Raw genomic sequence first — 14,392 nt, 5'->3', positions numbered from 1 at the left:
GCAGCAGTGCTGCTGTGTCCATCTGCACCTGCAACAGGACGTGTGTGGGGTGTGAACTTGCAGAAGGTAGCCCTCTTCCTGGGATGGACTGCTCATTGTTGTGTATAGCAGTGCTGCAAGCCAGCTCTCCTGACTCGTGGCTGTGCATGGGGATCCCCGTAAGTGTCAGCCTGCGGGTCCTGTGGGAGCATAACTGGGCTCTGGAAACATCCCCTCCAGGAGGCAAGGGAGCTGGGGGCTGGCTTCTCAGGCTGATGCCCATCTCTGAGGAGCTGGTCAGCCCAGGGGCAATGGGGCCCAGATGGGTGCTGAGGGAAGGCAACACAGGGCTGGCAAACACCCCGAGCAGCTGTAGGGCTCACTTTCCCCCAGATAGCTGTGCTCAGGGGCCACGTAGACACCAGTCCGGCCTGGGATAGCTCAGTGGGGCTGGGGAGTCATGGGGACTCATGGGCCCTCTCCCCATGTGGGGCTGCAAAAGGTCTGTCCTACAGCGAACTGTCCTGCCTCCTGCATCCTCTCCCATGGGGCTGGAGCCTGCAGGGAACTGCTGGTCTTAGGCAGGACACACAAGGTACTCACACAGCCAAGGGGCAACGCGTGGAGAGCCAGGCTCCGGGCTCAGCCAGGTGCTACCATCCCATCAGGGAGCTCAGGGTGGCATGTCCTGTCCCTTCCTGGTCACTCTGCAGATGCAGCTCACCCAGGACATGGAGGCTGCTAGCTGAGACGAGGGTGGGGGAACAGTGCCCACGGCATGCCCAGCTGGACAAAGCCCCTCAAGGGAACAGGGGAGCCCTAGCCTGGGGACGGTGACCCCCAGCCCCCGGGAGGGCAGGAGGGAGGCTCAGTGCGCGTGAGGCAGCCCGCTTCGGAGAGGGACTGAGCACGTGCCCCAGGCATTGCTGGCGCCACGCATGCCAAGAGAGGAGAAGGGCTCCCAGCACGTCCCTGGGCTGAGGGGGGCACCAGCCATTTGGGCTGTGGATGTGTGGGGCCATGACAGCTCAGCTGGGTCCTCGCACTTCCCCTGGGGCCAGCGGGCCCAGCTCCACAGCGACAGCCCAGGGCCAACTGGGCCTGGCCCCATGGTGATAGCACACAGCCAACATGGCCTGGCCCACAGTGACGGCCCAGGGCTGACAAGGCCTGGCCCCGTGGTGACAGCCTGGGGCCGACTGGCTCTGGCCCCACGGTGACAACATGGGGCTGATAGAGCCTGGCAACAATTAGACCCCATGATGGCAATTGGGCTGCTGGGGCCTGGCCCCCTCTCCTGCCTGCAGGCTCCATTGCTCCCCAGAGATGCCTGAGCAGAGAGACACTTCCAGCTGCCGTTTCTGGCCCCTGGCCTGCACTGGGAGGGCAGCAAGAGGCACCCAGGTCCCGGGAAGGGCTGAGGGGCTGTGTGCCTGCCCCAAGGGGTGCTGCAAAGGGCTGCGGGCAGCAAGCTGGCACGGGAGCATGGGCAAGCGAAGGGCTGGCTGGGTACAGGCCCCTTCACAGGCATCACTGCAGGACCGGGGCCTGGAGCAAGAGGTGATGGGGGACGCCCTGCCCCATGGCTGGGAGGGCCACTGCAGCGGGCCTCGTGGGGGGGGCAGACACCTGCTGCTGGCAAACAGCAACCAGGATGGGGGAGCAGGAGCACACTGGGGAGGGGCACCCACTCCCAGGGACCGAGGGGACAGGGGCAAGGAGCTGGGGCATCATCACCCGGCACAAGCCCCATACTGGCAAAAGGCCGTGGATGCAGAGTCGGAGGAGAGAGGTGTCAGCTCCCGCCGTTTACAGAGGCAGGGGTACAGGGGTGCTGCAAGACTCCGCGCATGGGGTGGGAAAGAAGGGAGAGAGCAGCTGACTCCCATGTCCTTCCCGTCTCCCTGGCAGCCTGGGACCAGCAAAAGATGAGCAGCAGAGCGTGGGCACTGCAGCAGGTAGATGAGCAGGCAAGGGGGAGGCTGGCAGGGACAGCGGACGTGGGGCTCTGGCGCTGCTGCAGCTCCTGGCTGGCAGTCTGTCACCACGGCACGCTGTTTCCTTCCCAGTCGAGGAAGGCACTGGTGGTGTCCTGCGAGAGGCTGGCCAGCACGGTTAGGATGCCCCGTACACTGTTCTCCACAGTCAGAGGGGCCTGCAGAGGGGACAAGGGTGAAGGTCACTGCCGTGGACCAAGACTGGCACAGAAAGCAGCAGGGTCTGACCAGACTGGAGGATGCACAGCCTGGAGCACTGCTGCTCCCTTTTCCCCTAGCCGTAGCAGGGTAGGATGGTCGCGGGAGCCTTTTTCCTTTTTCCCACCTCTCTCAGGGCTCTGCTGGGCGGGACAGGGGCTGGCTATCCATGCACCTGGCACACCACAGCTTGCTGCCTGCTTGCGGCCAGCTCTGCCCCAGGAGATTGTCCTGGTAGCTGATGGCATCACACAACATCCTCTTGCGATACTCTTTCATCGTGGTACCACATCTGCTGCCGTGGCACAGCTACAGCCCTGTAATCACACCTGCAACTCTTCTGCCAAAGACAGCACATCTGTCATGGTATCTTGTCTGTCATGAAACACTTCTATCAGGGTAGCATGTACACTGCAATGGCAGATACAGCATGGTACCTCGTCTATCATGGGGGTTTCTACACTGGTGACATACCCATTACAATGGCACATCAGCCACAATCCCCCACGTCTCATAGCAGAGCTCTGCTGGGCGCTGCACACCTCTTGCAATAGCACATCTATCCTAGCATCTCATCATCATGAATCTTGTCCCTTAGGCTAGCACACCTATCCTCCTGGCACATCCCCAGGCTATCGTGATGCTCTTCTCCTGACATGTATCACAAATGGCATGTGTTCTGCAGCTTCCCATCTGTCACGGCATGCTGGCAGGAGGCCCACTTGGTGTGGCCTTGGCAACAGCTGGAAGCCCTTGTGCTGGATGCCCTGAGATGATCCAACTGATGTTGGGTCTCTGGGTAGCCTTTGTCATTTTCCCCACTTCCCTCCCTGCTATTCCTTCCTGGATCCAGTGTCGGCAGGACTGCCATGGCCTGTGGTCCCCCTCCTTGCCCCACCTGAGCGGCTCCAGACCCTCCACCTCTGCATGTGTAGAGACGCAGACTTCAGAGCTGCCCCTAGGGCTTCAGGACCTAAGTGCCACTGCCCTCCCTGAAAGGTGGGGTTACGGCAGCACACAGAGCAACAGGCGGACCCAGTCCTGCTGCCCCTTCCCTGCACAGCACAGTACCTTCTCTGTCCCCATGTCAGTCTTCACCCAGCCGGGATGGATCGCTGTGCACAAGATCCCCTTGTCTTTGAGCTCTGCGGCCATGCACCTTGTCATCATGTTCTGTGCAGCCTGGAAGAGGCACTGCCGTGCCAGCGTGACTCAGGGGAGTGGATGGATGCTGGGGTGCATGTAGGCGGGAGCGGGGGGATTTGCTAGCCAGGAGGTGTGTGTGGCTGGGAAATGGGACTTTGCCCCGCAGTAAAGCATTGGCACAACCAGCCCACAAGGCTCCATCCCAGATGCTGCTGGACCCAGGGCTGGCAGCCTCTGTGCTTGCCCTGGGAGAACCAGGCAGAGGCTGGATGTCTTGGGGCAGGTATGTGTGGGTGTCCCATGGGCTCCCCTCCATGGCCACTGTGCACGGAGCCAGCAGAGCAGCCCCTGCACATCCTCTGGCACCTCATCTTGTTGCTGGCATGGCATGGTACATGGGGGCCTCCAGCACCCCAAGGTGCAGGCCCAGGACATCCCCTGACATGTCACCTTGCTGGAATGGTATAGGTACCTGGGGGGCCTCCTGCTCCTCGAGGTGCATCCCCAGCACGTCCCCTGGCACCTCACCTTGCTGGCACGGTATGGGTACATGGGGACCTCTAGCATCCCGATGCACAGCCCGATGGAGCCCACTTTGTTTGACATGGTGATCACAGACCTGCTGCAGCTCCTTCCCCAGGCCCTTTGCCACCTTCTCCAAGAGGGGCAGAAATTCCTGACACAAAGACACCAGTGCTCTGTTAATACAGGAGAAACCCTCAGTTAGAGAATTGTCCTGAAGGTCCCTGACCCAGACCACCGATGGGGAGATGGACAGACACCCTAGGCAGAAAGGCAGTGGATGGGGAGGATGCCCCATGGATGGGACAGGTCCCCTTGGCTCTGGCATTTCCCAGGGAAGGACAATGCCAGCACAGCCAGCCTGGGGGAGGCAGGAGCTCCAGGTGGGGAGGAGTGAAGAGTGGCTGGGGCTGGGGCTGGCCTGAGCTGCCTCTCAGCCTCCCTGCTCCTTAGGGTGGGCAGAGGAGCTCTGCAGCCCATGGTCTCAATCCCCGTCACTCTGGCTCATTCCAGAGAGTGAAGACTCGTTCTGTGGTGGGGACCATATAGATACTGAATTCACAGACAACAGTGTGCTATGTGAATGGATACACTGCTGATGACCAGGTTCAGGCTGTGGCCCTAAAAATGAGACTCAACAGCCTCCAGAGCCAGCTGTGTTTGGACAAGCTAACTCTGTTAGGCAAAAGGTCCAGTTTTATCCTGCTCCCAACAAGCATGACAACAGTCAGAAAATGAAGTGTAAGGAATCACAATAAAATCATTTAATAGGCAAAGTGGAAAGGCAGGAGTTGAGCTCATGACAACAGTGATGGCCCCAGCATAATACCTGCAGGCAGAAGTGCTTGGAGTGGTTGCTGAGCTTAGTCCACAGTGAGATAGCGTCCGACAGGATGGAGTGCACTAAGAGCAGAGAGGTGATGTGCAGACTGTGCAGGGTCCACTTCCTTCTGCAAGAAGGCAATGTTGGTGGTTTGCTCTGCAGGTCTTTTATGGGACGATCAGGGATGGGACATTTACTTGGAAGACAGGGGAGAGCAGAGTAGCCTCCTGCAGCTCCATCTGAGGGGCTCTGGAAACCAGCAGAAGGGGAACGAGTTCAACCTGCCTCTGGTGTTACATGGGTAAGACGCAGGAAGCCTGCGAAGCTGTCAAGCCCACCTGAGCCATGGGGCACCCTGAGTCCTTTCCACAGGCTGCTCCCTTCCTCCTCCCTCAGCACAGCCTCTCCTGGGCGGAGTGGCCGATTGCTCCTGCTTCACAGGGCCGAGCTACAGGCAGCTCAGAAGCCAAGTGATTTTTGCCCTTTGCAGTGATGAGGGCCGGCTCCCTGCCAGGAACTGGGTCCTAGAGAGTTTGAAGAGCTGGAGAGACTGTACCTAGAGCCACGGCTTTGTGCAAGCCCTAAGTGGGTGGGGTGGCAGTTGAACAGGCTATAAGTAGCATTAGGGAACTGAGTGAACTATGCAGGCTAGAGCAGAGGCAGGAGGAGCAGCATGGCAGGGCTTTGTGTCCACTCTGCTCTGGTCACTGGGGCCAATCGAGGAATTGGCCTGGGAATCATCAAGCAGCTTCTGCAGCTGCCAAACCCTCCCAAGTGGCTCTTTGCAGCCTGCCGGGACCCCAAGGGAGAGCGAGCACAGGTGAGGCTCAGCGGAGCTGGCTTTGCTGGGGGACGGAAGCGCAGGGCAGCATGTGAGAAGATTTGTGAGGGCTCAGATGGGAAGCTGCAACCCTGCACCACAGCTGCCAGGGCACAGGGCAGCCCAGCTGGCATGGCCATGGGGCGAGCTGTGCCTGGGGTGTTCAGAGGGGCCAGGTCTCCTGGAGGACAGCAAGGGAGCTCTGACACAGCCTGGCACCCATCTCCTCAAGGGCTAGAGGGAAAGGGCTTGTGTCTGCAACAGGAGGGCAGAGGGTAAAGCAGTGGCACATGGTGTGGGCAGGAGGCACGGAGCCCTGTCTGACTGGAGCAGGGCATCCGGGGTAGGCTGCTGGGCATGGGGGAGTGCAGGGGCAGAGCAGGAGTGACAGTGGCTGTGCCTGGGACAGGCTGAGAGCTGCCCTCTGCCCAGGTGTCCCTGCCTCTCTGTGCCCATGTTGTCCCCTCTCTTGCAGGAGTTGCAGCATTTGGCCTCCAAGCACCCCAGCCTGGTCATCGTCCCGCTTGGTAGGTGCTCCTGCCTGTGCCCCAAGGGTGAGGGTCCCTTGCCCAAGCTCCCCTCCTTGCCTGGCACTGTCTTCTCCCACACACCCCAGCAGCCCAGCATGAGGAGGGAGCCATGCCAACAGCCCCAGCACGTTGTGGGGGAAACAGGCTCGCTGCTGTCACTGCTGCCCACAGTCTGTCTGCAGCCATGCTGGGGCCCTGCCTTCCTGCCTGGCAGTGGCCCTGTGGCCCTGGGCTCCTCTCTCCTCTGGGGCTCTTTCTCCCAGGTGCCCTGATTCCTGCCCCGGCACGTCCCTGAGGGCAGACGGGGTTCCTGTCCCCTGGCATCCGGCGTGATAGGAGCCTTGGAGGGGAAGCGGGCGCTTACCTCCCCCTGTGTTGGCTCTGTAGAAGTCACCGACCCTGCCAGCATCCAGGCAGCTGCAGCCAGAGTCAGGGAGCACCTGAAGGACTCTGGGCTGAACCTCCTCATCAACAATGCTGGAATTGCAAAGTTGAGCTATTTAGATACCGAGACGCTGGCGGACATGTCCCAGGTGTATGCCACCAACACGATTGGGCCGCTGCTGGTGAGCCAGGTGAGGACCCCCATCTGTGGCTTTGCAGCTCATCCCCAGGGACCATCCCTTTCCCTCGGCTCCAGCTCCCCGAGCCGGGACATCCCAGGCAGGTGGGAAGGGCTGAAGGGAAGGGCCTGGTCTCTGCTCTGGTGCCCGATGGGCTCTTGTCCTGGCAAAGGGCCTTGCATTCTCCAGCTCAGATGGGGAGTGCAAGGAGCCATCGGCCAGTGCCAAGGAGGAGGAACCTGGTGGTCTGAGGCTGTGAGAGCAGGAATCTGCTCACTGATTTGGTGCTGATGTGACACGCTCTGGAAGGAGCAGGTCCTCTCTCCCGAACCACATCTGCACAGGCCCTTCATTCCTCTCCTTGCAGGCGTTCCTGCCCTTGCTGAAGAAGGCTGCCCAGGGAAGCCCAAGTTCTGAGCTGAGCTGCAGCAAGGCAGCCATCATCAACATGTCCAGCTATGGGGGCTCCATTAAGGAAGTACATTTATGGGATTTGGGGCAAAGTGTCTCATACCGCTGCAGCAAGGTATTGCCAGGCTGTGCTGGGCGTGAGCCCCCACATTTATTTTTCTCCAAAACCCCCTCCAAGCCCTCTTGTGACTCCCCTCCCTCCCTCCACCCCTCTCCACTTGCAACAGTTCTCGGGAGTCCCTTTCTCCCTGGAGACGCTCTAGCCCAGTTCCTGGCCCCATTCTTGGAGGGCTGTGCTGGGACCAGCCTTCAGCTGTGCTGGGTGTCTGTGCATGGAGACTGCAGCAGCACTGTGTGTCCTGGGGAGCTCTCCTCGCCTGCCCTCCTCTGCCCCTGCCTTGGGGTCTGCACATGTTCCCTTTGGGAGGGGACTTCTTTCCTCCTCACAGTGATCCCTGCGATGTCTCCCTGCAGGCTGCTCTGAACATGCTCACCAAGTGCCAGTCCTTGGGGTACCGGCAACACGGCATCCTCTGTGCTGCTCTCCACCCTGGCTGGGTGCAAACAGACATGGGGAACGTAGCAGGACATAAGGTAGGATTTTTTCTGGGGCAGGTCCAGAAGAACCTCATCGTTCAGGAACCCAGAGAGCCCTGTGTCCTGAACATCCTGAGACCTGCCGGGCTCCGGTGGAGCTGTCTGGACAATGCTCTGAGCTTGAGGCACAGGAGGGAAGGAGATGACAGACAGGGACTCTTCCTGTGAAGTGCTGGTGTCTCCTCACTTCACTCACCCCAGAGAGCCCTGAGCCCCAGGCTCAGGGAGACAGTGGCCCAAGCAGGAGCCAGGGCAGACCTTCAGAAGGCCTTGGGCACATGACCGTGTTTCTCCTGTGTCCCTGCAGCCTCCATTGACACTGGACGTGAGCGTACAAGGGATGCTGAACGTGCTCTGCTCCCTGTCCGAGAAGGACAATGGGACTTTCCTGGACTGGGAAGGGAAAGTAGTGCCATGGTGAGACACCAGCCCAGCGTCGTGCCGGGATCCTGGCAGCAGGTCCCTTTGCTGCTGCACTGTGCTGTGCCCATTTCCTCAATAAACCCGTGTTTCTAAGCAACAAGTAGCACTGTCTGGGCCTTCTTCTTCTTCTCCTATTAACTTTCATAGTTAGCATAAGGGTCTTTGCTTTTCCTTTGATAGAACTCCTCAGAATTTTTTCTGTGGCTAATGGAGCTGATTTAATCTGAACTTCAGATCTCTTCTGCCAGAGGGGCCTGGCCATCATCCTGTCAGGGAGGTGGCTCTAGTCTTAGCCCTGAGTGTAGGGGGTCTCATCCCCAAATGCTACATATTCCCTTATCTCTCATGCATCTTCCAGGAAAAAGAGCAGTGCTACAGGAGAGGAGTTTCATCTCGTCTCTCTCCAAGTGTCTCTGCTCATGTGTTCATACACTTACACTTTTCAGCGATGTGCCTGCATGAGGTCCAAGCCCTGCAGATTTCTCTATCAAGGCAGGCACTACAAGGGCAAACTTGAGGTTGTAGCTGGTACAGGGAAAACTGGAGAACCATTTGCAGGCTCATTAATGAGGAAATGATTTTGTTTATGAATTCCAAGGTTGGTAGCACTTCCTGGGGGACAAGCAGGTCTCCTGCAGTCTGTTATGTGGTTGGCCTACAGAAAGAGAGATTGCAATGCATGAAGCAGGGGCTGCCTCATGAGCGCTGGAGGGATTGAAGGAGAATGGCTTTCTCTCATCCTTTGTCCAGTCTTTTTTTGTCTCCATGGCCATGTAATTATGGTCTGTGTGGAGATGGGTTGTTTCTGGGTTGCTATAACTTCTTTGCCTGGTCTCTTTCCCAGGGTATCCACACATTACTGCATTCTGAGAAGTGGGCTCAGCATTTCCTATCTATCCTTCCTATAAGTGTCATGATTTGGCAAAATTGCTACAAATGTCCATTCCTCCATCTTTTTCCCAAGCAGACAAGATCTAGGTCCTCAGTCTCTCCTTTCCAGAGGTCATTCTGTATATCTGCTCAGTGAAGCCCCATCCCATCCCTTTCACACACCTCCCTCATTCTGCTCGGTGCTTTTGAGAGGTAGAAGCCAGAGCAGCATTCCAGATGTGGGTGCAGCATGGGATAGATCGTGATGTCTTCTGTCCTCTGTCAAGTTCCTTCCCAAATACTTTCTAGTACTGGTTTTGTGTTGCTGAGCAGTCTGTGGGGAGAGAAACTGTTGCAGAGAACCAGCAAAGGCCTGGACACTGTTTTCTGGGTGATAACTGACCATCTAGTGCCCCCCTGAGGAACATGTATCATGGCACCCAGCTCTGCTCTTACTGCTGGGATAGTTCAGCAGGGACAAGGGCATCAAAATGGACACCTTGGGAACACAACAGCTCTGGGTAGAGTCATGCAGAAGTCATCACTGCCACACATGACAGACAGATAGAAAACATGGAACACACATGAAATTTGCGCATGACTTTGTCAGGTCGTCTAGTAGCAATGGGAGCTGGGTTCAAATTCTGAGAGATAATTGCAAAGTGTGGCCAGTCTCATCTGTGACTCAGAAATTCAGGCAAACCAAGCATCTCCTGGAGCACTTGGCAGGCCTAAATTCACCCCTTACAAGTTGTCACCAGGGATTTGAAAGTTTGCAAAGATCTGGAAAAGCAGATCTGTTCCCAGACACTCTGGACACCTTTCCACTGCTCTCAACTGCCTCCTGCATTGCTCTGTGGCTGTGAGGTGTGTTTTTGATGCTTCATGGTCCAAATCTGGCCAACAGTACAATGACCCCATCACTATACTGCAGAGAAAGCAAATATGACCCTTGAGCAGTGCCTGTATTACTAGCATACACTCCGGCCTGTCCTCATGACTTGCACAGACATGCTCATTCTCCTATCCGAACCTAGTTGACCAGAGATGCTCACACCACCCCCAGCCCCAGCCCACTGCAGGCCCATGGTTCTCAAGGTACAAAGCAGGGACCAGGTTCCCTTTTATCCAAACATCAACACGAACCAGAAGTTTAACCAGGACAACCCAAGTGCTTACACAGAGCCCTGAAAACCCTGTGGCCAATTTAGTCTCTTCTGTCAGGTCCTCAGGAGATGGTGGCAATGGGTTTTCCTCCCAGCCAGTCCACACCAGTCCGGGTTTGGAGGCAGCCTTGGCATCACCAGGCAGTCTAGCACCAGTTATACCAGGTGAGATAAGTCCACAACATCTGTGTTTGTCCTAAAGGTGGTTCTTCCCCAGCATGTGGAGTGATGCAAATGAGATAGGAGAACTGAGGTAGGTTGATGGACTCGGACAGGGTCAGAGACAGGCAGCTGATTCTAAAGGCTCACAAACATGGCAATTCAGAAACTATTCACTGAGGCAAAGGCCACTGCATCACTCTTAGCTCTTTGGCAGTGGTAATCCTCATAATTCAGCTAAATCAGGTGAGCTACAAAAGGAGAGGAAGTGTTACATGTTATGCTCAGTGTAACAGGAGTTCTGGTGTAATATGTGAATAGAAACAGCAAGTTAAACAGCAAATCCTGATTGGAGCAGTAGTTTGATTTTGTTAACAGCTTTGATTTTTGATGTCTTTACACGGATTTGTCACGCACACCTTTAAAGCATCAGGAGCTCCTTACCTGTTTCACTACTCTTTCTGTTGGCTTTTCTGGCCTTTCCTTTGACCTGTTAAAGCTCACTGTCCTTTAGCTTGACTTTACTGTGCTAATTCTATTTCTATTGAGCAATAACTTACCAAGCAGCTGGCTCTGTGCAGGCAGTGATATGCTTTCTCATGTCAAATGAATACTAGGGGAACAGGGCCTGACTGTCTGGTGATCACACATGGCACAAGCAGCCCTTGGAGACAATAAACGTGGTTGAAGCTAGCTAAGATTGCCACAGAAATCACGGCCTACAACTGTCTGCCACAGAGAGCTGTGTGCTCATAACCAGTGGGAAGGCAGCTCAGCAAAGCTGGAAAGCCTTTCAAAATGAGCAAGCCTTTAAAAATGAGCAAGCAAGAAAGAATCTGGGCAGTCTGGATTGGTTATCTCAAATAGGAGAAGATGCCAAAGAAATACTGTGTTGCATCGCTAATCTGAACACTTGGGACAGTGTCACCCTTTGGACAATTTTTTTGTCTGTAATTTTTTTACTGTAACATCCTGGCTGCAACTACAAGTCTCGGTTTGCCAGCTAAGAGTGGAAAAACCAAGACTCTCTAGCATACACAAACCCAGAGAAACAACTTTCAAGAGGAGCTGTACAATCTCACACCACCAGAGGGAGAGGGACCAGCATGGGAGGGTTCAGCACTGAGGTGTTTGGATGTGAAAAAGTGAGGTGGCACAGTTCCACAGTAATAGGGTAGATTTGGATTTGGGACAGTGAACAGGCAGGAAGAATAACAATCTTCTCTGCCCTCAGTGAAGGGCTGGGCCACATATAGGGGGTTATATGCTCTCTTGGGAGATTCTCCACCTGAAGGCAAGAAGAAGCCAGCGTCTGCTGGTGGTAGCAGGTTGCCATTTTAAAAGGGCGAAAGCTTGTGATGGCAGAACGGAGCTTCTTCAGGTTGGGGCAGGGCAGGGGGAAAATCACCCACAACCTGGCATAAAAACTAACAAACCTGAGCACCATACTGATGCCAGAGACGTAGTTCTGCCCTTTGTCCTTGCAGCAACCAGAGCCGTCCTGGCTGGCACGTGCTACCCACCTGCAGGCCTCCTTGTCAAGGGGTTTGTTGTGGAAAACTATGCGCATAGGAATGAGATGAAAGTGGATATCAAGATTAGAAACAAGAAACCTTAAAAGAAGTCAGTGTGTATGTGTTTACTGGTATCATACTGACAATGTCAAAGCAGGAAGTGCTCAAGAGGAGTAGGATTATATTCCTTCTTGATGCCTTGCTGGGCGTAAGCTGTTTCCTACTTCTAGCTTACTGCCCTTGAGAGTCACAGTACATCTGATCTAATGGGTGCATGTTGACTAATCAGTCAAATGGGCCAGGGCATGTTCTTTGGCACAGAAGCCAGCTACTGAGGCACAGCCCATGTGTATGCTGCAATGGCAGCCACGTCTCGCCTGCCCGTTGGCTGGAACAGGCTTGGCTCAGAGCATACACACAGGCCTTTGCATTGGGTCATGCTGTGTACCTGCCCAGTGTCACTCCCTGCTGAACTGACCCCTGTATGTGGCTTCATCATGCCACAGACTTCTCAGAAGAGCTCACAGCCCCCATGCCCTTGGATTGCTTGTCTGGTGGTACCGTTGCAGTTCTCAACTCATGGGGAGCTGTGTCTCTTTCTTCAGGTCAGGGCCAGCAGAACAATAGCAGGGGCCAAGACAGAAAATTCAGTCTTTGCCCTCCACATACTCCCCACCATGAAGAATTAGTTTGGGCCTTGGGAGACCGTTCCTTGCTTGTGGGACCACCTAATGCTGTGTGCATGGGATGATGAGCAGTGGGGGTTTCTTGCAGTAGACTGCCTTTGGTAATTTTGCAGAGAAAGGATGTGGTCAGATCAACAGCCACCAACTTCCAAGCTGTCCCAGTGGGGGGGAGTGGTGGACACTGTACCTGAGAGCTTTGCTGCCCCTGACTCTTACCCATCAAGGGCAACTTGTTAGGCACTGGCAAGTGGAAGACAGGTGGGATTGTGATTGAGGTGGCTTAGGTACTCACCGAGCTCTTCTACCCAGCCTGATCCACATCCACAACAGCAGTGTGGTTCTGAAAGCCTTTGTCGAGGGTGGCTTTCCCTTCTCTGTGGGGACCCCCATTCACAGAAGTACACCAACTGCCAGGGCTTTGTCCCGATCCAATATCGGGAGGGTTTTCATTACGATCCCAAGGACGAGATTAAGACGCTAAAACTGGTCAAATATCATACAACCTCTTAACTTTATTTTCCACGAATTGGGGAGAAAACGTGGGGAAAGGCAAAGGGGAGGAGCGAGAAAGGGGCGGGGGAGAGAGAAAGAGAGAGAGAGAGAAAGAGATATCACCACTCATGGATCCAGCGGCGTCCCATTGCTCCTCTTCACCCTGGGTGTAAATTTTAGCAATGCACGTGCAGTAATTGCAACTCGAGCAGGGTCCGGCCCTAGGTTCCCGCTGAAAAGTTCAGAGCCAAATCAAGGCAAAATAAATAAATTGTAATGACACGTGTGCAGTAGTTACAGCTTGAGTTGGGTGCCTCCGAAGAGGGACCCCGAACAAAGAAATCCCTGGGCAATTACACTTTCCAATCTAAGCTCTCCACCCCTCATGCGGTAGTTTGGACCAATAGTAATATTTAGGTCTGGGGTCTCCTGCTCCTTATTGGGTCTCATCACTGTCCCTAGGTAGGCTGTTTATCTTTACCGTTTCTGCTGATGGATGCCTCTTCATTCCTCGGGTCCCGCCATTGTCTCTCAAGGTACTGACAAAGAGGTGGTAATTCCAGCAATTAACACTGTTTCAGCAGTGCACAGGAATGCAAACTGCTGGTAACTCCCTCATCATTCCAGTTTGAAACAGCTCTCAGGCCCTTTTCTTACTGAAGTAGGTAAAAGTTCATTATTTTATCTAAGTGCAGCCAAAGGCTTCAACAAATCTAGCTACTCATGCTAAGCAAGTTTTATAGAAGTTGTGCTAAGCGGCAATAATTTATAGTCCAGGTCCCAAAGTCTCTGCCTGATCGTGGTGTGGTTCATCACAGGCTCGGTGTGTCCTGGGTGGTCGCAGGAAGACCATTTAGGGGGTCGCAGCAGCTTAGTCCTGTTTCCGACGGGGACAGATGGCTTGTTTGGGGTCATAGTTTGCTTGCACCTTATGTACCAAGAAATGTTTAAGGCAAAAGTTCACTCATCTGTCCACCACAGGCTTTTACACTGGTGCCAGCGAGCTTTGGGACCACAGGGGAACTTTTGTACACTCTGGAGTCACCTGGTCTGGCCACACACACCATATGTGTCTTTGCAGGTTCTACTCTCGATGAGTGAGGCCAGAGACAACCGCTCCCTCCAGACATCACCCTGCATGGGGCTGAGGGCTGTTTCTTATTGTAGCAAATAGTTCTTACTCAGGTATGATCCTGGGTAGTGCAGCCATTTGATGCTGGCCTTAAGCCATTTAGTCCCTTCAGCTGGGCCCTGCATGCAGCTGGCTGACTGCAGGGTGGTGGGTGCCAAGTGTCTGCATGGTCAATACTGTGTGCATCATTTCCACCTGCTGTGCCCTGTATAACTAGGAGAGCCAGTTGTGCTGGAGAGGGCCCTCCACTCCCGTCCAGCCCGCCTGGCCTCGTTGGCCTCCCAAACCCTGATGGGAGGGAGGTGGGGAGAAGTGGAGGAGGCCCTAGGAGGCCAGCAGGCTCTGGGCTATTCCCTCTCAGCCC

At 55.2% G+C, this 14,392-nt stretch overlaps 1 protein-coding gene across 1 annotated transcript; it reads left to right on the top strand.

Annotated features, from left to right (window-relative positions):
- Window positions 1-5,300: 5,300 nt before the first annotated feature.
- On the top strand, window positions 5,301-8,112 carry LOC135329744 (C-signal-like). Its single transcript, XM_064519302.1, has 6 exons — window positions 5,301-5,485; window positions 5,961-6,012; window positions 6,403-6,590; window positions 6,946-7,104; window positions 7,464-7,583; window positions 7,894-8,112. The coding sequence occupies exons 1-6, from the start codon at window positions 5,339-5,341 to the stop codon at window positions 8,005-8,007; spliced, it is 780 nt and encodes a 259-aa protein (XP_064375372.1). The 5' UTR covers window positions 5,301-5,338; the 3' UTR covers window positions 8,008-8,112.
- Window positions 8,113-14,392: the final 6,280 nt, after the last annotated feature.

This window comes from Dromaius novaehollandiae, chromosome 13, assembly GCF_036370855.1.
Source record: "Dromaius novaehollandiae isolate bDroNov1 chromosome 13, bDroNov1.hap1, whole genome shotgun sequence".
NCBI lineage: Eukaryota > Metazoa > Chordata > Aves > Casuariiformes > Dromaiidae > Dromaius > Dromaius novaehollandiae.
The sequence above is the reverse complement of the archived record's forward strand: the minus strand, read 5'-3'. Positions and strand labels throughout refer to the sequence as shown.